The sequence below is a fragment of the Prunus mume genome, linkage group LG5, assembly GCF_029339155.1.
Source record: "Prunus mume cultivar Tortuosa linkage group LG5, ASM2933915v1, whole genome shotgun sequence".
NCBI lineage: Eukaryota > Viridiplantae > Streptophyta > Magnoliopsida > Rosales > Rosaceae > Prunus > Prunus mume.
The window spans coordinates 8,028,145-8,052,103 of NC_142702.1; the positions used below are offsets into that span (position 1 = coordinate 8,028,145).

Genomic DNA, 23,959 nt, shown 5'->3' on the forward strand with positions numbered 1-23,959 from the left:
ATACGCTGACAACTTGACAGCATTCTAACTCATTTGAAATTTCGAAAAAAATTCAAAAGTTGCAGAACCCCATCCAACATATCATTTAATGCTAACATCAGCTTATCCACCTAGGCGGATGATTTTTTTGTGTCATTTCCTTATTTCTGTTAAATTTATCCACACCAATTATATGCTTTTGTCTTACAAAATGTTTCTCACAATATCCCTTATATCTCTTACTACATTAAAAATAACTCTAGCTGAAGGTAATATTATTATTATGTTTATGTTCGTAAATACTTAAAACTCTTATTATTTCTCAGCGAGCATTATATGCAATCTTAGTCACATAAATCCACCATACACTTAAGTTTTATCAATTTCTTTGGTTAAATTGTTAGACAATTGTTGAAACAAGCATGTCTATAGTTTTTGTTCAAAATTTCCACATTTTTCTAATAATTTTCATGACTTTTCATAATTTTTAACGATATCGATGCTTTCCTAATATTTCCATCGATATTTCCGCTTTTTTGGACCATCGATATTTCTCAAATTCCTGATATTTAATTCCTTAATCAAACCTAAGAAGAATAAGAAGAAGGAGAAAAAAGAAGAAGCAACAGACAGATGAAGAAGAGGAGGCAGCTACAGCTAAAATGAATTGTATGCAAACGAGGGGTGAAGAGAATCTAGTGGGATAAGGGGTATTTGTAGGCATCTCATGAAGGAATGGAAGACTGAGATTTGTCTATAAAAAAAAATTTTGGATGGCCAAGATTAATCTGTTAGTTGAGTCAACAGTCAGCAGTCAATATACGATCAACACAATGAATAGATGAGATTCAACAGTCAAAAGTCAACATAAATGGATGACTTGGCTGAGTTGGGTAGGTGACACAATAGTCAACATTCCACAATCAACCGTCACTATCTAATCGTCACTATTTCACCACATGGCACCGATCACCCTTTAACCAATCTAGTTATGCCACATGGTGCAATGTTACTGCCTTGTCGCTCCCGTGCAAGCACCAAATAGATGCTCCAAATTGTACCACGTGTCACTTCTTAATAAATTAATTTTTATTTTTATTTTCTAATACTTGAAAAATTCACCAAAATAGCTCTAGACTCTAAAAAATGCTACGGACTCATAATCATGTTTAGGGGTGGGCATCAATCCAGTCGATCCGACTAATTCGGCTGAACTGATTATATTGGTTTGGTTTGGTATGGTTTTGACTAAAGAAAAAGTCAACTGTTTGAAAAACTGAATCGAACTGGTTTGGTTTGGTTCAACTGCGGTTTGGGAGTATTGTAAACTGTCATAAACCAAGCCGGACTGATTATAAATTAATTTATTATTTTTTTAATTTAATTTACATGTGGCAAGGCTTGAATGGTTATTTGAAAAGTGTACCACGTACCTTCGGTACCTGATTGGACTCCAAAACTAAAACTCACATACTCTACTTTATCTGTCCTCTCTCATTCCTTAATTTCCTAACCCTAGCCGTAACCCCCTCTCCCTCTCAGGCTCTCACCGTGGTTCTCATTCAACCTCAAAGCTTGACTCCATCATTGACCACCAGGTTCAACCTTAAAGCTCAACTCCTCCTCCTCATCCTCTATCTATAGATTCTACTTCGCCCACTTCCATCAAGAAAGTTAGAGGCTGACCACCTGGTTCTACTAAGAAGCAACAATTGGATGCTTTGGGTAAAGCTTTTTTCTTTTTATTATTCTAAATGCTTAAATCGTTTGAATCTTATTGGGTTTGCTTTAATTTTTTGTGGGTTGCGTTTTAAATCTACGTTGTTATGTGTCTTTGATATTGCTATTGTTTCTCTTTTGCGTTTACCCTTGTTTGTCGCGTAGTGATTTTTTAATGTTCGAGTGAGCCGTTGGGTTTTAATTTAAGGCAACAATGGCTTTGACTTATTCCCATACCAGGATCAACTAAGTTCTATTTTTATGTGCTTATAATCCTCGTCAAACAAAGGGAGAAGACATACATCATCAGACACACAAACCTATTTTTGGTCTTGCATTTTTCTTTCCTTAGACTTAGGATTTTACTTTTCAAGCACTTAGTGTAGCGAGTTCTTCATTTTCTTAGTGTAAGTTTACTTTCTTGCAATTTACATTATCTTGTCTTTTAAATTCAAGTCTATGTCAATTGCTTTACTTCTCATTGTTATCACATTTTCATTAAGTTTAATTTCAAGTATAATTTAGTTTAAAGTTCTTATCATTCTTATTTCGTTCTTGCTTTATTTTACGTTTATGTAATACCCCCAAAAATTAAAGGTGGACTTTCGTATTTCAGTTAGAATAGTATTAGAGTGAAGAATGATTATGGGTATTTTATCAAGTGATTTTGGATTGAGACTATTGGATTAAGTGTTTCTAATTTCAAGTTGGACAAAAATGCCCTTATGTAACATTTTGTGAATTTTTCAAAGGACATTTAAGACATTAAAGTGAGACCATTATAATTTTTAGGTAAGATGATAGTAGTCGACTCAACGAACATGTAGGAAATCGTTTATGAATTTTGGGCCAAAATGACCAAAATATCCGTATGTGTGAATATTACCAAAATACCCATATGAGTAAAAATTACCAAAATACCCTTGTAGGGAAAAAAAAAGAGAAAAAAAAAAAGAAAGGAATCTGAAACGTGGAGGGCAGTTGCCCACTCTCCTCCCATTCTTTCCCCATTGCCTCAAGTTTTCAAATCCACAATAATTTTGGAGATGAGTGGGTACAGGTGAGTCATTAGCCTAAGGTGTGAGTTGGAAGGCTATTAGGAGTGAATCACCTAATCTGAGCTAAAGAATAATGATGATTACTCTAGGATATTATTTTAAGGAAGAAGGGGAGGGGGGGAGGGAAGGAGATGGAAGTTGGGTGAGGAAGAGAATGAAGCATATGAGGAAGAAAGAAAAAATCTTCTAAGGTGAGTAAGCTACGGAGTTATGATTTTTTTTCCCCATGTGATTTAAATCGATTCTAGTCCCTTGAAGAGCTTTTTGAGTCACTTGAGTGATAGGGAAAGTGAATTAGAAGAGTTTTGGATTTTCATTTTCTAGTTAGGTGGATAGAGTAATTTTTTCAAGTGTGGGAGTTTATGATTTTGGTTCCATTTTGAGTTTTTGATAAGTTCTAATGATAGATATAAACTTTAGAAGAGTCTTAGAAGCTTAGGAACAATTGGGGGTAATAGAACGGTTGAAAACGACTTAGAACCAAATATGAAAAATTGCATTTACTGGAAATTTTTAGTCCGCGAGCCTCACTTTGGCTCTCTTTTCCCCCCAATCCTTTGAGTGTTTGAGGAAGCCAATCGTAGGGTTTTAAACTATTTGGAACAAAATACAATTAGTTTAATCGAATTTGGTTAGTTGGTTGTGTTAAACACGGATACAAAAGTTTGAACGAAAATATAGTTTTTGCAGAAAACCAACCACGAGCAGAACTTTGTTGCTGGTTTTCTTCTTTGTTTTAGCTCCATTTTGAGTGTGATTTATTAGGTTAGAAACTAGAGGGAATAATCTTCAAAAAAACTGCAAGTTTGCCCAATTTTGTTAACTTTTGTTCGGTCAAAATGTCTCACAAATTGGAGTTTTAGTTTGAAAAAAATGGGAAAATTTCAGAATTTTTTTAGAAGATGATGAACAATAACTGCAGCCTCCGATGCCATATTTTTAATCCTTCCAACTCGATTTCTCGATCTGAGTCTTAAGTCAACCCAAGGTTGTGCCTCGAGGCGGATTTTGTTTCAAGTATCGGTTGATGTAAGGCCCACGGGACCCAAATGATGAGTTTTGGATAATGGGTATTGTTGGACTTGTTTCGGTGTTGACAGGGCATAAGACACAATTTTAGATTATTTTAGACATGATTTGACCGCTTTGGACCACAGGTTGGTCCCAGGATCATTTTTGTCATTTTCACGTAAAATCTTTGAAAGGCATAAGGTTGAGGTGTTAAGTTTAGGTTTACTGGTCTTAGGCGAAATAGAGCGAAAACTTCCCACTAATATTTTGGATTTGAATTTATTCAGGAATTGGATGAAAAGTGTAGATTCGACGAATCTGAGAATTTCTAAAGGGTAGTTTGGTACTTTAGCTAGCTGGAAACGAGGTAAGGTTTCCTGATTTCTCGATGATTGGGCTCTGTCACTTTTAATCTTTGCGCTTATATATAGTACTATAAATATGAATACTATTGTTGCTTTGCTTGGTGAATATTATTTGATGTTCGATGAAATACTATTTGATGTTATGTGAATATTATTATTGATGTTTCTCTGTGGATATTATTTGATGTTATGTAAATATTATTATTCATGTGATTAAACTTGAAATATTATTGTTATTATCTGTATTATTATTCCGCAGGGATAAATGATGTTCGAGCTGCATTACATATGCATCATAAATACGAGTGTGTTTTGGATTTGTGTAGGTACATCTAAGGGGTGGGAGAAGACCTTAGATATATTTGGAAAAAAAAATGTGGAATATATTCAAGTAACAGGAGCAGAGCTTGAATATATTGAGGTGATGGGAGCATGACCCTTAATGAAAAGTGAATGTTGAGAAATTCGTAAATAAAATAAAAATTAGGTAAGGAACAGATGGGCGCTAGTTTATATTTTATGGTATTCAGAGCCACAATGGTAAAATACATGGTATGGGACATACAAGCTTGTGCTCTAAAGTATGAATTAGTGGAATTAGAAGTGAGTGAGTTCATGGCATCACCACATATGCAAATTTATTTATCTGGTCTGGTTGCATAATTTATGTATCTTGTGTTGTTTGATGCATAATACATTGATTAACTGTGATAGCTGACCTTGAGAGGTATGACAGTACCTTACTAGGCATTAGAATGCTCATATCCTAATAGATTGTGCATGATTCAATGCAAAGTTCGAGAAAGCGAGTTTCAACCAAGCTACTAAGCCCTTGTTGTTAATTTGTATAATTAATATTTGTAAGTAGTTAACCGTTGATAAATATCTTAGTGTGTATTTAACTACGAGCTATTGCGACTTTGTTTCTGTGTTTTAAAGTAAATTTGTATGGTCATAAACATTAGGAGGAATCCTAGAAGAGATCAAGAATTTGAAGAGTCTAGACTTCGTTCGGAATCAGAGACAAGCATGGCTGGTTCACTTCCCATGAACACTTGCCACAAAATATTCATAACACTTAATAAGGCCAAAATGGCCTGAACCGAACCATTGTCGTTGACCCTGACCAGTGTTGGTCGAAGATGGTACAAATATCACTGGAGGATCAGTCTTGAGGTGAAATCTTGCCACTTCGTTGGAAATCTAACAACTGATCCATGCAATGGAGACGTTGAACAACCTCAACCATCAACGAATGCAAGAGGTGGCTCAATCGATGGCCTAAACAACTTCCCAAGCTGAAATGCCTACCTAATTTGATCAATAAGTTAGGTCCAAAGTCAGGTGCAGCTGAGGTGAGACACATGGCTCAAGGGAGATATGGAATACAAGGCTCATTAGCTGGCAACTGTATATTAAAGTCCTCCTAATCATGGTTTAGGTGGGATGGGGACATCAAATATTTCCAATTGGGCTGAATTTTTGATATGTTATAATAGACACCCATTGGAACAACTTCCATGAAGAATGTCTCCTCATTTGAGTTGCCTACATTGCTGCAACAAGGCTTTCAATGTGACTTACGAAATTGGGCTAATAAGGGAATGCAGCCGAAACTGGACAATGGTGATATGGAAATTTCATAGCAGAATTTATGAATGAATATCTGGTATCAAAGCTGATATAACTTCCTCTAGAATTCTCTAAATCATGAATCGTAAAATACTCCAAAAACTAGATTGCTACAACTTTCCCATGGTGTATGGCTCATTAGCTGGTTCTTCATGAGCACGTACAGTCCAATCCGTGAAGTTGACTGATCTGTAGAGATAGTTTTAAGCTTTCTTGACTAAAAAATGAATTAAATGAGTCCTAAAGCTTAATACACTGAACTAGGACAAAATATGGTTAAAAACACAAGTTTCATCCAAAATCATAACCAAAAGATAAGCTAGCATAGTACAAAATGATATGTAATTATGCACTCATTATTTGGTAATGCAAAGGTTTTGTTAATGTAAGGTTCTATTTATAAGCTTATATGGATTATATGGTTTGCAAAGGTTTTGTACGTTGTAGGGAGGTGGTGAATGCAAAGGATTTGTATGGTGTGATGAGGTTGACATGAAGAGGTTTAGAGACGAAGATACCATAGCAAGGGGCTCTCCACGAAGAGAAGAGAATCAATCAAGGGACTTCATGGTTCAAGCTATGCCAATCAAGGGACTTCGTGGTTCAAGCTATGCAGCTACAAGTTCCAGATATTATGAATTTGCCAAAAGGAATAAACGACATGCTATTGATCATTTGTATTTTGATTGCCGTGAATGTAGTTTTCAATTTGGTAAAGAAATGAGTTGAAAAGTAGTCCTTGTTGAAACTATGTATTACTTAAAGAAGAATTCAAGAAAAATGTGAACCCTCTACAAAGCTCCTTTTTCGAACAATTAAAAAAATCTGAGAATACAAGAGCAATACTTTTACACGTGAACAATAGTCAACACTTAGGTTGAATTAGTCTTGTTACCATGCAAAGTTTATATTACACACAAATAAAAATTGGGATTATGTTTTGAAGTGTTGTAGCTTTGTGGCCTTAGTAGGTTGAATTGGCTAGTTTTATTTTGTATGTTAATGTCTAGATGATGTCTTTTGTCAGTTTCTTTCTCAAATTTGAATTAATACCTTTGATTATTTCCCTTAAACCATAGAGTTTGAGTGTTGTACAGGAGTAAAAGTCTTGATTTTGGGCTGTGACACCATGGGGGCGGCCGTTCTAATTGACTCCAAAGAAAGTAAAAGGGCCAAGATCATCATGATAATACCTGACTTCGAATCATAGGGTGGAAATGGCCGTGGATCGGCCTCTACAATCTCCAAAAAAACCTTCTTCATGCCAAAGGGCCAATTGTTGATGTAGAGCGGAAGGAACACATAAGCTCTAGTGGATCGAGTCATTTCCAAGTAGCGCATTGTAAGCGTAACATCCTGACCCAAATTTTAATTATTCGTTAAATTTAACTAATTTATTAAATTATGAAATTACAATTTTGCCCTCGGGGATATGGTTATTTTGGTCACTTTTTAGTCCAAAAGATTTTGGGAAAATAAATAGTATTATTACATAGATCACATCAATACGAGTTCGTAGACACGTAGTGGGCTCAAATCGGAGTTATAACGAAGAAGTTATAATCTACAGAAACCTAGTGGCATAACCGTAAATATTTAGAAGTGGGTTTTTAAAATTTTCTTTCCCTTTTCTCTCTCTTCCTCTCTCTCTCCCCCTCAAGAATATGTCTTTCTCTCTCTGAACAGCCACTGCAACACCAACAGCTTTCCACGGAGATTCCCGCCAATTTTGGCCATCTCTGACCATGATTTTGGTCTATTTTTTTCGTCTCTCTCTCCTCTTTCTATACATACCATATCTATCCTTGATTCCAAGCTTTAAAACCAGAAATTTTTAACCAAAGTGAAGCTCAAAACGGACTGTTTCAAAACCGTGGATGTCGAAGGTTTTTCTGGCCAATTTCAGCCACCATCATCCACCATTTGACTCCCAAAACACTCCTCTACCTCCCCTATGTAATTTCCCTCAAGGACCCGACCAAATTTCATGTATAAATCATTCAATCCGAACCCAAAACTTTGTAGTTTTTTTGGAGAGAAAGCCATTCGTTCGAGGGCTTTAACGGCTAAATTATTCTTTTTACGCAAGTATGAAACCTACTCCTCTTGATGTGCTTGATCGTTTGGCATTGGTCTTGACCGGAAGTTTGACGATTTTCCTACCGCAGAATGTACTTTGGGCACCCACTCATTGCTGGCGCGTGGGTACTGTTTGGGTGATCCTTTTGGTCATGAAATGTTCCTCATGTTGTTCTGAACACAACGGTATGCTCAGATTTGAATTTGATTATCGTTTGACGGTCGATCGGATTTACGCATATTAGGCGTTATCGGGGTTTGATATGTTCGGATCATTGGATCAACTCCATTTCCAAATATGTCGATCAAGATACCTCTAGAATCGTGTTAGAATTCACAAATCAAGAATCGGAGTCCCGGATGCTCCGATTCAATGACTCATAGTTTGTGTAAAACGGTGATCGTCCGATAGTGCAATCACAAGCAATTCGATCGCTCGATCTGAACCAAACTTGTAAGACATTTTTGATAAGCTTTGTTGAACATGTAGGAACTTTCAGATTCGAAATCAGAAGTCGTGGGTCTCGCGGGCCCTGTTGACCAAAAACGAGAAGTTTGACCAACTGTTGACCATTGGTCTTTTGGGACCGTCTCATCCTCTGTGAAGGTACTAGAACAGCTGTAGGGCTTTCCAAGGTTGTGTGTATACATGTTAAGTTTCTAGAAATTATGGGTTTCAGTGTATGTTTTAATTGTGGCCTTACATTACCAGGTAATATTACTTGAGTTGTTTGTCTATGATAAATATGTGGGAATTGAATGGTGGTTATGTCGTATTATTGAAAACTTGGATTTCTTTGATGTCGAGATTTTGTGTGTAGTAGTGATATTGATGGGAAATTGATTTGTTTGGTAATGGATATATTGGTTAATGAGGTTATAAAGGCGGCCTTCGCTATGTGACGAGACTTTCCGTTTATATATTGTTGTTGTTGTTGTTATTATTATTATTATTATTATTATTATTATTATTATTATTATCATCATCGTTTTATTTTAATGATTATTATTATAATTCACTTATGACTTGACATGAGGGTTTGGTGTCCATATGAATCTAATTAAATGTTGATTATACAATTACACTTAAATATATGGCTACGTGTTCTGGTTAGGGGTACATTGTATATTGATATTTATGGGAAGTTCGGGAATGCTTAATATTATTTCTATTATTATTAATGCTAGTAATATTATTTATAAAGGATTATAGTGATTTTGTGTATGAATAGTGTTTTGAATATTAATAAAATTGAATGGGCTTGTTTTTAATTAAGATTTTATTTTGGTTTTCAATAAGGAAGTATCGGTATTATTTTTACTATATATATTTATGTTAGAAGGAAACGATTCGTTTAGAAATTAGAATTTTGCATCAAGATATGTACCTTCCCAGGTTACTATACCCACACATGGTGACAGGACCCGACCCAATTTCCGCTTTGGAATTTGAGCCGAACCCTGTGCGTGTCTGACACCTAGCGGATGCTAGGCACAAATGATCAAATTGCCCATCCAACCCAAAAACAAAATTTACTTCAAGTTTGACTTCTGCCAAAAATTCGGCAGAGTCTCCCCTACAAATTGTTCGTTTCCAAGATTTTTCAACCGGTTAAAAACACAGTTAATATCCACAACTGGCAGCATGCACAGGTTATCCATCTAGCAGTCTATAAACAAGGCCTTTGGCCTGCAATAATTCAAAACAAAACCACCAGCAAAACCCTTAAGTCAAATAATGAGATTTAACACAACAATGAATGAACTCGAATTAAATTATGCTTGCTCACCAAAATAAACATAAGTTAACCTTCCAATTTCCATCAAGCAATGATTAACACCCAACACAATCATAAGTAGTTTAAGCACTCGGCTCAATTCATATAACAATCTAAAACGGTTTCAAACCTGTCTTGGCCAACAACACTCACTTAGTCCAACGGGAAAGTAAATATTTATTTAATCAAGCCTCATGTTCAATCGAGCTTTAAAACCACCAATAAGGTTAATACCTGTTGGTAATTTTTATCAACAATATTAAAACCTTGCAAGTGCACAAATCAAATGATAGTATAGTAAGCAAGCAAGGGTCGATCCCACAGAGATTGTAATCAAAAGAGATGTTTATCAATGTCACGCAACGAAAATTAAAACACAATGACTTCCACACACACACCAACACCAGGAGGGTTTTGATTTGATTTTGTGAATAAAACAAAACAAGGAAAGAAAACAAAACATAATTTAAATTAGAGTTTAAGAGAAATTGGTTTAGAATCAATCAAGAACAATAGCTAGGACTCAAAGTTAGCTACTCAAAGAAACAAAATATCAGAATTCACATAACATAGAGAAATCGAAATCATCACACTTGTAGAAACTGAAAATCCATTCAAACTTGTTTATAGAATTGAAATCATATTTAGGGCTTCAAGATTAAGCCCTAACTAACAAGAAATTAGTTACTCATGTTCTTGGATGAACTCAAAAATAAATACATAAGAACTGAAAAGAAAGAACTCGTTGGCAGCTTTCTCCTCTTGCGCGGTTGATCTCCTTAGGACTTGAATCACTTGTATCGGGGCCTTGGTTGGCCTTTTATATCACTTATATCAGAGTTCTAAACCCTAAAATTGATTGACAAGTCGTCCAAGAAGTCTTGGTAAACAAGGAATCCAAATAGGAAAGTAAAAATCACAATTCCTAACTCCATAGGGAAATACAGCTCAGCCCAATTGTCACACGATTTGGGGATCTTCGGCCTTATAGAAAAATCATTAAAAATATATTTTAGAAAGATAAATGTCTTATCTTTCCAACCATATATAGCACGTAACTTGAAAAATTCGGAAAGGCTTCCGTTTCTTCACATTCAAGTAACATGTATGAAACTGTCCTGTCTGCACATGGGCTAACTTTACTTGTAGTACTGTACCAATTGGCTTGGTAGAAAATACTAGAAAAATCACAGATTGAACTTCAAGATGTTAGCTTTCATCTCCAATTGGCCTTGCGCCAAAATTCCTCCGAAAAGTTAATTTTTCCTTAAGTAATTTTAGTTCGCGGTTGCACCCGGGTGGGACTCCAGACTACCTACGTACCCTTACTAAAGGATCAAGCCACACGTAGTTCTTCCTCTTTTATATTGCCCTTGTATCTCATGTCAATTGTTATTCTTCATTGTGTTTACAAATCAATCCAAGTTCACATGTTAGTGGCATGCTCACCATCACTTACAAACTCCACAGTACATACTTTTCAACTTCCCAATTCTCAGAACAGTTCATACTCTGAACATAAGTAGGCCACTTATTGAACTTCCTCTAATTATACTATTGGCATAAAATATATGTTAACAATAACAACAAAATGAAATAATAAAATAAAAATAAATAATGAAATAAAAATAAAACCAACAAGTTCCGAAGACGCTTTTATTCTTTCCTTCGAAACTTACATAAGGCTCATTACATAAATATATATATCAATAACTTAACTGGAATGTTTATATTTTCCTCTTTTACTTGTCAAACGAACTCATCTCTAAAGAAAATAAAGGTGAACTGTATAAAATCTTTAAAATTTAGGAAATTCTCCATACTTGTCTCTTAATCATAAAATAAGTATTAAACTTTTACTCCAAAAATACCAAGATAAGATCATCAATATTATTCAGTCAATTCCATCCTCGCTGGCCTCGGAAACACAAAGTTACCCTAGCCGCATTCCTCGTAGGCCTCAAAGACACCAAGGCAACCCGAGCCGCAATCCTCGTAGGCCTCGGAGACACCAAGTCAACCCTAGCCGCAATCCTTGCACCACAAGATTCAGGCATCCCCGAAACTCATGGGACATTATTAGAAATAACATTTAGGCATACCATCACATACTATAATACACTTCCAAATACAAAATAATAGAGATATACATAATTTAGCGATCTATATATATATATATATATATATAGACATACATACTCATCCCGTAATAGATTGCATGGTAATTTAATCCATGAGATTAATGCCATTACTAACCAATGAACACTCACATAAACATAAATTTTCTAAAGATCTGAAACAATTCAAATAGACTTCAATACTTGTTTCCACATGAATTCCATAACATGCCGTAACCCTCAATTAAAACATTATATTTCCATACCTAACCCAATCCATATACTATATTTATAATCATAATAATATCATTTAATGGAAAGTAATAACCTTTAAAGAAAATCCCATAACTTCAATTATCAATATGATATCCCAGAATTTCCATAAGCTGATTGCCTGGCATTGCTCTCTTCTTACTTAAGTCCTTCATCCTGAAAAGCTGGTTGACCTCTTTCCATGGAAAAGCGTGGATTCTGGCAAGAAATTCCAATATTCATACACTAAAAGATGTGTTTTTAGAAGTATATATACTGTGAGGTCCCACTGGGCATGCCAAATTGTTTACATGTTTTGATGTAGTTCCTGTGGTGGTAGGGTAAAGTTCCCCATTGCCCGAAAACCATTGATGGTCAACAAATCAACTTTTATTTATTTATAAGCAAGCGTGTCATTGTTAATGGTTAAAAATCCTAACAGACTATGAAATGTAATAACTTGCACCCCAAGCTATTGAATTTGATCAAATGATTGTGAATTTGGGTGAGAAATATCTCTCAAGTAAGTTCTTTTCTTGCCTTAGACAGGTGAGGACTTTATAATTCCCCTAGTAAAACTAGTAAGTCTAACCAAAATAAGTGTCTAAAAATAAAACAAACTAGTTCAGAGAGAATTGCCTATTACACAATCAAACAAAAGAAATTGCCAAGTCCGGAAGGACTTCAGAATATTGGGCTTCGATTTCTACTTAGATTGTTGTTTGTAACTCAAGCTGGACTGGATGTATATGTACTAGAATTGCATTTCAACTAATGAGGATCAGTTGGAAATCTATACCAATGTTGAGATTGGCAGAGCTATAATTAATTTGAGCCATGGTGAGGCTTATTGAGTGGGCAGAACTGGGATCTCTTTAGTCTGGACTGGATTGGAAGTGGCTAGATTAGCAATTGCTAACCTGGAATCGTACTTCAGTGCCTATTCTGCTTGGCTAAGGGTCGCCTGAGAGCTATTCTGGCTATATTGGGACATCAAGGTGTCTTTGGAAATTTGTTGAGGTTTAATGTTATGAAAAAACCTGAACTCCACTGGATTCATCTATTCTGAACCAAATTTATAACGAGAGAAATCTCGTTTTCTTTGTGAATTGCTCCTTTAAACTGAATTGAAGTAAAAAATCTGAGGTTTGCCTGCTTCGTTGGAAGCTAGGTGGCTTTTGCAAACCAGACAACTTAATTGCTTATGAGTTTGAAGAGTTTTGAGATCGTTTGATCTTGTTTTGTTTTTGTCAGTATGACTGAGAGTTTTTGTCTTGATTGGATTTTTTTTTGGTTGTCCTTGATCCAATTCACATTCTCTTATATTTATAGAAAATCTGCATGAGTAGTAGTTATTCTGACAAGAAAAACCCACATCAACAGTCAGTTTATGATGATCAATTTTGACATTTTGACAACCAATTTTCCTACTTCTTGTCCATCCCTTGCAAATTGAAATTATACTAACGAGATCCTCATCTCATGAGTATGGGAAGGAAACTCAGCCTGTTTTTCTGGCATTTAATGGTTATGGGAGTGGTTTTTGATTTCACATTTCTACCAACTCCCCTGAATGTCCTCTGTCCGTTTCCTGTTGACGTCTTGTCATTGGAATCACATGGGTATTGCGGAGAGAGACTCCTTTTTAGATCTTAGAATTGCTGATCTAGCTTTGAATTGGTAATCAACGGTGATGATCAAACCTTGAACCCTTGAAAATATAATCTAAAAGCTGGGTAGGAATTAAACCAATTAAATATGGTCTTTTTAGATTAAATCAGCATTTGATGATAATTAACTTTTATCTTGTGAAGCTTAATTTATGTAATTGGTTTCATTCCATTTTCCTTCTTTTGAAATTACTTTGACCTTTGAAATGTCCTGGGCTGACTTCCAATTTTGGGAAAATGGAGCCCAAACCTGTGTCGTCAATATAGTCCAATAGCTAGATGGGCCGGTAAGCAGAAATTAGACCTAAACAAATACTTAATTGTAATGTTTTTTTTATGCATTCACGCTTGATCGGAAACTCAGCATTTGGCCCCTTGATAGTTCTGCCTCTTTTACTGCAATTTAGGGTTGTTTTGGGTGGGGCTGCAACTACTTTGCTAGGGAAGATGGGTTCAAAATGGTGGGAACTAAAGCAAACATAAAAAGACCCATTTATCACTAAATTTAAGGAAATTATAATAGAACAACATGACTTCTATTGTTAATGAAATTGGAGTTTAAGGACCACCACAACTATTTTGGAAGTAAAAGGATCAAAATGCCAATCAAGGACTACTGCACCTAAAAATTCAAAATTAAAAAAAAAAAAAAAGAAGAAGGAAAATATGAGATGATATCTTTGTATAAAATGTAGGTGGGACTCAAGATTCCTGCTCCCAGAGCATCTCCAACCTATATGTCAAATTGACACATATACATAAAATAACAAAAATTGAAGGTTAAAGTTACTTCAACTGAGTAATCAAATTCTATATGGATTTGAAGGCCGGAAGAGATATATAAAAAAGCTTGATATCAAATATTATTTTAACATTTTTTTAATCATGGACCGCACTATCATTTACTCTCTTTAAAAATTTTATGCCCATTTGTTTTAAAAAATATAATAAAATAATATGATATTTGGCATTTTGGGTGGACTTAAATTTTTTTTTTTCCCTAAAGTGTCAAATTGCCACATAAGCCATCAAATTTAAATTTAACTTTTTTGCATTTGACATCTCCCTTGTTAGAGCATCTCCAACCGATATATCAAATTTCCACATGGACATGAAATGACAAAAATTGAAGGTTAAAGTTACTCCAACCGAATAGTCAAATCCTGCGTGGATTTGAATGTTGGAAGAGATATGTAAAAAATAACATATCAAAAAACTTGATGTCAAATATATTTTTAAATATTTTTTTAGTCATGGACCTCACTATCATTTACTCTCTTTTAAACTTTACTCATTATATGAGCCCTATTTGCTTTTAAAAATATATTAAAATAATATAATATTTGGCATTTTAGGTGGAGTTCAATTTTTTCCAAAATATAAAATTGCCACATAAATTATTAAATTCAAATTTAACATTTTGCATTTGAATGAAAATACTCATGTGTCAAGGTAAATTCCTTCGCTATAAGAGCTATTCCAACCATGCATTGAGGGGAGGGGGAAAAAACAAAATCGACTTCACCATGCCCGGGGTGTGGGACCCACTAACCCGGGGCCCAAGGCAACTTTCGCCTGTGTCCAAAGCGAGGGGGTTATCAGAGCGCCACAAGAATCGCAAGAATCGCTACAAGATCGCTACAAGATCGCCAAGGCATCGATTTGATTTTTTTCCTGTTGCCACGTGGCGTCGTCTGGGCTCTCCGATCTGATTTTTTCCTCCAATCCAACGGCAGCCAATTTTTTTGCCATAAAATACTGGAAAAATTCGAAATTTTTTTAAAAAATACCAAAAAATTAATGAATTTTTTTCTATAAATACCAGACTTTTTTAAATTTATCTGAAATTTGAAATTGAAAATTTTATCCGATTATGAGATATGAATAGTATTGACACGTAGGAACCCGTAAATCTTATCCGAAAATATTATCCATATTAATTATTAAGGTAAATAAAATTGTAAATAAAACAAAAAAATGAATAATCGCTTCTTAGCTAGGCAATGGGTGAAACACAAAATTCGGATTTTGCAACCACTATTCACGCAATATAAATGGAGTTGCTCAGGATTTTATAATACCTTTTTTTTATCCACCCTTGCAATTTTGTACCATGGAGTCCAGGAAGGTGAACGGGACTGGCTGTAGATAAGTCAAATTGAATGAGACAAAGGTGATTGCTGGTCCGTTTTAAAATAAAATAAATAAAAGGTGATTGCTGGTGTCTCGAATCGAACGTTCCGAAGAGCCCCAGGCCCCACTAGTCGTCCCGGATCCATTGACTTCACTATCGACCTGAATTGTGTTTAGAGACGCTCTGCTTCTCTGGTGGAACTTCAGCCTGTAGCTCCTTCTCACTTCTTCAGCTGCGAGTTCTTGCTTTTCACATACACCCAGGTCAGGCTCCAACTACTAATTTCTCTAACACCATCTCATGATTTCTTCCCATTTTGTATTTTTCGATTGTGATATAATTTTCTCTCTTAGTCATGTTGTTGCTGATGATGTTGTTTGGCTTAAAAAATTTGGCAAATGCTGAAGGTAATTACAAAAGTTGTACTTTTGAATACTTGATATGTATTTTAATATTGAGGCAAAATAAAAGAGTAGTCAGCTCCATTTATGATACCTCTGTAGTCGCAGATTTGATGTTTTTGTTGGACTTGAGGGTTTCCAGGATCCTCAAGTGAATTGGGGGAGGCTTGGTTGGCAATGGTCTAATTCTGCTGTTTCTGAGAGGGGGATGAGGGGGGAAGGAAAACATTAAAGACTAAAAATTTGGTTCTTTAGTTTTTTTTTTATACAAGCCATATTGGAAGAGGGGATTTGAACACAGGACCTCGGGTACAGGATAACTGCTCTTAATCATCAAATGGGTATTTTAAATGTCGAAAACTATCAGACGTTTGATTAAATTTGATGGCTGGTAACAAACTTGGAGCTGTCAGTCGCTCAAACTCAGTCCCTCCGGTGAGCAGCTCTGAATAAAATATTAGACAGGTCAATTTATGGTTCCTCTGTATAGTATAGTAAGTCATTTTGCAGGTGAGTTCAAATAAGTGACCCAAAAAAATGAAAAAGTAGATCAGCAATAGAAAAATGTATTTATCTTCTACCAAATTGCTTAATTGCCTGCACTGTCTCCTCTCTCCAGCAGGTTGCTTTGTGAAATTAATCTCATCTCCATTTTCCTGTAAGTTGGCACAAACAAGAAACCAGTCTGAAATGGCATCGAGCACGCAAAGAGACAGCTCATCTCTTCCTCCACCGTCTCAATGGAAATATGATGTCTTTTTGAGTTTTAGAGGTGAAACACGCAAGACCTTTACAGCCCATTTACATAAAGAACTGCTGGATCAAGGAATTACAGAGACATTCTTGGATGAAACAGAACTTCAAGAAGGAAAACCAATTTCTGAAGTCTTCTCAGCAATTGCACAGTCAAGATTTGCCATTCTTGTGATCTCTCAAGATTATGCTTCTTCAACCTGGTGCCTAAATGAACTTTTAAAGATTTTTGAATGCATGGAAGGGAGGGGCGCAATTCTACCAATTTTCTATTCTGTGGAACCCTCCGATGTTGGAAAACAATTAGGGAGTTTTGAACAAGCCTTCACTAAACTTGAAGAAAGGTTTAAGCATGACATCAACAAGGTGAAGATCTGGAGAGATGCTTTAGGGACAGTGGCTAAAATCAAAGGGTGGACTACAAAGGATAGGTTAGCATTACTTCTTTTTCCCCTCGACTCAAAAGCTCTCCTAAATGAATAGATGACCATTGTTTTTACTTATTGGAGCACATATAATAATTGTGAATTTATATTTTATATATCACCTCTGTAGGATAGAAAGTGACTTATAATTCCGTTCTATTTGATATAATTTTGTAGTGAGTACATTTAATTTGCCTGGACCTGATGCATGAAAATCATACAGAAAAATATTTTATGATAACATTCCTATTACCCATTCATAAAAAAGAATTTATATGGGGAGGCTAAGTTTATTTTATGATAAACTAAAAAATACACTATATTGTTTTTCATTGCTGCAGAAGAGGATTGGAACTTGGGAACATTGGGAAGAGAAATTGTTACTCTATCCAATGCTATTTGATCATCTATACACTTTTTAAATCATTTTTATCACGTATTGATGAAGTTTCTTTGGCTTAATCCAAAATATGCATTGTAACAGTGAGGAGTTCTTAATTCGAATTCAGATGCTTTCGTAACAGAGGGAAATAGTTTTGAAATTTTTTTTGGGTAGCTTTCTATTTCTATCATATTTTAGGTCCACAGTGAGGAGTTCTTAATTCGAATTCAGATGCTTTCGTAACAGAGGGAAATAGTTTTGAAATTTTTTTTGGGTAGCTTTCTATTTCTATCATATTTTAGGTCCACAGTGAGGAGTTCTTAATTCGAAGTCAGCTGCTTTCTTGACAGAGTTAATGATATTATGGACAACAACTTATTACACTAACTTTTGATGATAACTGATGTGAAAGTGATTCAGTTGTTTTCATTCTGCGTCTTCTATGAACTTTTTATTCATAGCAAGTAAAAATTTTCATATCCATTGGTATCTCAAAGTTGGGGTTTTTTTAGGATTATTGTTCCATTAATAAGGTGTTCTTAGTTTTTGAGTTGAATGGCTGTGATGCAATGGGTTAGCCCTAAGTCGAATCCAAAACTTCTTATAAAACGCAGGCAGAGCTACCACTCGGCTACTAGAGGTGGTGGCAAAAACACAAAATGCAAAGTGTATTTTTATCGCTTTTTTGTCTATTTATGACTCATATTAGTTCAGCCATGCATGACCTTGATTATTGTCTTTTCCTCTTGAAGATATGAACCACAGCTCATCAGAGAAATTGTTGACAAGGTGCGCACCTTAGTACGTCCTACATGGTTGGAGCCTGAAGAAAAGCTGGTTGGAATTCATTCAACATTGGAGCATCTACGTAGGCTTCTAGATAGAGACACTGAGTTGGTTCGTTTTATAGGGATATGGGGGTTGAGTGGGATAGGTAAGACAACCATTGCTGAGAGAACTTATGCGAGGATTCTTCATAAATTTGAACGCAGCTGCTTTCTTGACAGAGTTAGAGATAAGATTTCTCAAACAGATGGTCTAAAAAATCTAAAAAGAGAACTTTGCAAGAGCCTTATGAAAAGAAATCTAGAAGACTGGGACTTTGATATAAAAGGCACAATCAAAGGGCTCTTATCTCGCAAAAAAGTTCTTCTCGTTCTTGATGATGTCGACGATAATATTCAATTAGAAGACTTATGTGGGAACCAAGATGGGTTTGCTCCAGGGAGCAGAGTCATTATTACAGCAAGAAGTGAACGATTGCTAAGTAGACATGGTGTGGACGGAAAATTTGAGGTGCATAAGTTAAATGACCAAGACGCTCTTCAACTTTTTAGCTTGAAAGCCTTTGGAAGAGATTATCCAGATAAGCCCTATGTAGCTATGTCTAAATGTTTTGTGAGTTATGCCAATGGCCTCCCATTAGCTCTTAAACTCTTGGGATCATCTTTGCATAAAGCAGATCAAGATGAATGGGGAAGAAAGTTTGGTAAACTGAAAGATAATTTTGATGGAAAAATTATGGATAGGCTTAAAATAAGTTTTGATGGATTAGATGAAGAGGAGAAAAGTATTTTCCTTGATATCGCATGCTTCTTTATGGGAAAGTACAAAGATGAAGTAGTTGAAAGACTATGCGGCTTTCGTTCCAGCGTAGACAATGCTATAAAAGTTCTCATTGGGTGGTCTCTGCTAACAGTTTCAGATAATATGGTGTGGATGCATAATTTGTTACAAGAAATGGGTAGAGCAATTGTTCGTGGAGAGTCAAAAGAACCAGGTGAACGTAGCAGGTTGTGGCTTTCAAAGGACATCTTTTATGTTTTGAGAAATAATACGGTAAGAGCTTACATGGATGCATCGGTAACACATGAATCTAGCAAAATCAACAGATTATAAAGCAGACTTTTAAGTTTACTTGCCTTACTTTCCATATAACGTGCACATCAGTTACCCTTTATGATGTTTTGCAATTGACTTGTTCTTTATTCTTGGTTATTAGGGGACATCAGCAGTTGAAGGCATTGTCCTAGATCATCGTGAATCAGAAGTGTGTAAATGCCATCGAGAAGCCTTTTCAAAGATGTTTAATCTTAAATTTCTCAAACTTCATAATGTGTACCTTGATGAAGGTCTCGCATGTCTTCCTAACTCCTTACAATTTCTTGAATGGAAAGGTTATCCTTTAGCTTCTCTCCCCATAGATTTCAAACCGGATAAGCTTGTTGAACTCAGCATGTGTCATAGTAAGATTGAACAGCTTTGGAGTGGAATAAAGGTACAAGTCTACAACTGCAACATGTAATCTATTTATCAGAGTAAAATGTAAGCTTCTCCTGAATCTAATTATTATCACTTTCTTGTAACTCTAACAGGATTTTGACAAGTTGAAAGTCATCAAACTTAGTCATTCAAAAAGTTTGACAAGCACTCCTGATTTCAAAGAGGTCCAAAATCTTGAGAGACTAGATCTTGAGGGATGTGAAAGTCTAGTTGCGATCCACTCATCCATACGAGTTCTCAAAAAGCTAATCTTCTTGAATCTTAAAGACTGCAAAAGTCTTGAGAGTCTGCCAGGTGAGATTGCAATGGAATGCCTGGAAATTCTAATCCTTTCTGGTTGCTCAAATGTTAAAAGGATTCCTAAATTTGTGGGACATATGGAGAATTTGTGGAAGATTTCTTTAGACGAGACGGCTATTGAAGATATACCTTCATCAATTCAAGGTCTGACAAAACTTTCTGTTCTTGATATTAGAGATTGTGTAAATCTGACTCAACTTCCAAGTACCATTGGCAATTTGAAGTTTCTTAAAAGTCTTAATGCTTCTGGATGCACACAACTGGCAGAACTGCCTGCAAGCTTTCAGGAACTAGTGTCTTTGGAGAAGCTTGATTTAAGTGGAACTGCCATAGAAAAATGGCCCTTTTCCGTTTTACATTTGAAAAAGCTGAAATCATTTATTTTCCGCGGACCAAAAGGGCGATCACCACAGCAATGGCATGTGTCACTCCCTTTTGGATGGTTGAAGTGTCTTCAACCTATGAGTCAGTTCCTGCCTCCTTTGTCAGGGTTATGTTCTTTAAGGGAGTTAGATCTAAGTGATCACAATCTTCGGGATGGAACAATCCTTGCTGATATTGGTTGCTTATCTTCTTTGGTTTCATTGGACTTGAGTGGAAATGATTTTGTTAGCCTTCCTGAAAGAATTAGCGAGCTTTCTCAGCTTGAGAACTTATATTTGAGTGGTTGCCGGAGTCTTAAATACCTTCCAGTCCTTTCATCAAGTAAAAGTTTACAAGTGACTGCCGATTGTTGCACTTCACTAGAAAGGCTGCAACATCCATTGAATTTGGATACATTAAGTTCGTCATGTTTCAATTTGATGAATTGCTCTGGATTGTTTAAGAATGAAAGCCATGATTATAAAACATTGACTATGCTCCGAAAATATCTTGAGGTGCTCTCTCTCTCTCTCTCTCTCTCTCTCACATTCAATCATTCGTTTGTTCATTCATTCTCTAACACGACGTTTTCTCGTGTATAGAGAATCTCATATCCGGGAGATAGGTTTGAAATTGTAATTCCTGGAAGTAAAATTCCATGGTGGTTCAGTCGTCAAAGAGTGGGATCTTCGGTAAGCATACAGGTGACTCCGAAATGGTGTGATAACAAGTGGATGGGATATGCTCTTTGCGCTGTTTTTGAAGTTTTCCATAGTGGATGGGAGCTCTCTTGTGTTTTGGAAGTCAATGGACAAAAAGAGTACCCTGCACCTGTATTATTAACTGATGTCCAGCCCGTGTCGGATCATCTTTGGCTATTCTATGTTTCTCGTGATATAAGCTTTGGTACAGAGTGGCAAAAGAGTTGTGATCAGTTAACATTTTCATTTGAAAGCTCAGGCCACATCAGGGTCAAGAAGTGCGGTGCCCGTTTGATTTACGAAAAGGACGTGGAAGAGTTCAACAAAGTAGTGGCACAATCCAGCAGCAATGTTGGGGGAGGATCCAGTGGGACTCGTAGATTTGATGAGGAACCACAGCTCAAAAGATTCAAGAAAACATGAATTTCGCTCAAAAGATTCAAGAAAACATGAATTTTCTTCACATACTCGTAATTGCACCAGCAAGTTCACCCTTGCGCTGTAACAACCCGTACCCTAGTGGTGTCGTAGTTGGTCCATAATTCATATTTCAGATTCAGGGATATTTGTGGATTTTAGGAATTGTTTATTAATTATTAAAACTTTGGGGAACTGTTTGCGATATCTCTCTTGTACAGTTTGAGAAATTGCGAGGGACCAGAGTCTACTCCATCAACTTGACACCTCCTGTTTGTGTATATTAATTAGTACATAATGGTTTTTGAGTGCTGTTAAGCGAATCTTAAAATTAATTGAGCACATCCTACTACTAAACTGTTTATTGAATTACTAATTTAACCTAACATAGAATGACCAAAAATGATATATTGAGTTGTGAAACAAATATAATTTTAATCCCTACTCACCATATTCAACCCTAATCAAGCGTTTCCAATATATTTGTAAGGTTAATTGCATTTCCATTATTATTTTTATGTTACTTGCATTTCCAATATATTTTAAATATTTCTTGCATTTTCAATTTTTTTTTGTTCATAGATTATACAAGCACAAATGTGGTTTGATGCAATTGGGTAAGGCAAAAAAACTTTCAACCATCATGAATGTTGGGAGGTGGTGAAAAATTGCAAACGCTTCAGAATTATTCCCACGGGTCCCCCCGTTATATTAAACGAGATGCCACTCCATGATTCAACGACATCGGATTCACCTCGAGATTCCCCTATGAGTCAAGACTCACTCATCGAAAAGGAGTCGAGGCCCATTGGCTGAAAGGCTGCGAAGACAAAGAAAGGGAGTAATTCTAGCACTAATATATCAAAAAATTTGGAGGAAATTGCAAGGTAGGCTGCCATAAGAATTGAAATGGAGAAGAAACACCAAGAGAATGAGATGGCAATTCGAGCAGAATATTTACAAGAAGGGGATTATTTGTGCAAACAACACATTGAGAAGATGGATCGGGAAACCATGGTCATGGATACAAGCCATATGTCCCCTGAAACAAAACAATTTTGGAAGCTAAAATGAAGGGATGTTATGAGAAGAAGACTTTTCCGTGATGATGGACCTAGCAACATGGATTGGTTAAATGATCAAAACCGTTTAATTAGTTGGCATACCTTTTATTTATTTGTATTTTTCATGTTTTGTATTTTTATTTGTTGTAATTCATGTATTTTATTTTAGTAGTAGTAATTCTTTATTTTAGTAGTTGTATTGGCTTTCTTTATTTAATAAACAAAGCATTCAATAAAATACTTTTTTATTCAACATATTCCATACATCAAAGAAAACATAATTAAAAGGAAAAACCACTACCAAACCATAATAAAAAATAGGACAAACTACAGTAAACCCCCCAACCTATAGGGTTATTTACGAGTTCATACCCGATTTTGGGAACATTTATGGGTACATATACAACTTCGCGAAAACTTACAGATCGCCCCCTCTGTTAGCGAATCCGTCAGAAAATCCGTTAAATGCTGATGTGTCAAAAATAGGACCCTTTTTTTGATGACGGGACTTCCACGTGGACCAAAAATTAATAAAAAATTATCTACTTTTAAAAAATAATAAATATTTGTTTAAAAAAATAAAAACCTAAACAACTCTCTCTTTTTCCTTCTCCCTCCTTCTCGACCCACCCCAACCCAGAACTCTCCTCTCCTCTCCAGCATATGCCCACCTCGCACCCACCATCTTCCCCCAACCCTCATCCAGATTCTCTCTCTCTCTCTCTCTCTCTCTCTCTCTCTCTCTCTCTCTCTCTCTCTCTCCCTCCCTCCCGATCTCTTCTCCTCCTAGCCCCTAGCCACACAAACCACCACCCAAACGCATTCATCCTCCTCGGAGGTTATCAACTCATGGGAGCTCATGGCCGGCCTCGACGCCGATAGCTTCCGATTCTCGCCGCTCCCGCCCGCCAAAGGCTTCAACTTTAGAGACCCAAAAACTGCAGGCAAGGAAAACTCTGCATAGACTACCTTCCCTGGATAACTCTCAGTAGAATACTGTGGTGGTGAGACAATGGAGAGTACACTCCATGAGGAAGTGATCCCAAGTACACAATAGAGACCTGCATCATCATTAA

At 36.0% G+C, this 23,959-nt stretch overlaps 1 protein-coding gene and 1 long non-coding RNA gene across 4 annotated transcripts; both read left to right on the plus strand.

Annotated features, from left to right (window-relative positions):
* The first annotated feature begins 1,505 nt into the window (after positions 1–1,505).
* On the plus strand, positions 1,506–6,615 carry LOC148916795 (uncharacterized). The gene is made up of 3 exons (XR_016127203.1): positions 1,506–1,704; positions 4,055–4,134; positions 5,098–6,615. It is a non-coding gene; the product is annotated as an uncharacterized LOC148916795 (long non-coding RNA).
* A 9,285-nt stretch (positions 6,616–15,900) lies between these two features.
* On the plus strand, positions 15,901–22,150 carry LOC103331053 (disease resistance-like protein DSC1). Of its 3 annotated transcripts, none has more exons than XM_008233665.3 (6): positions 15,901–16,057; positions 16,815–17,379; positions 18,508–19,594; positions 19,758–20,033; positions 20,131–21,216; positions 21,304–22,150. In XM_008233665.3, the coding sequence occupies exons 2-6, from the start codon at positions 16,886–16,888 to the stop codon at positions 21,823–21,825; spliced, it is 3,465 nt and encodes a 1,154-aa protein (XP_008231887.2). In that variant the 5' UTR covers positions 15,901–16,057; positions 16,815–16,885; the 3' UTR covers positions 21,826–22,150. The 3 variants fall into 3 exon arrangements, with proteins under 3 accessions (XP_008231887.2, XP_008231888.2, XP_088909488.1); XM_008233666.2 differs by having other exon boundaries at positions 16,818–17,379; XM_089053362.1 differs by lacking the exon at positions 15,901–16,057 and adding an exon at positions 16,215–16,630.
* Positions 22,151–23,959: the final 1,809 nt, after the last annotated feature.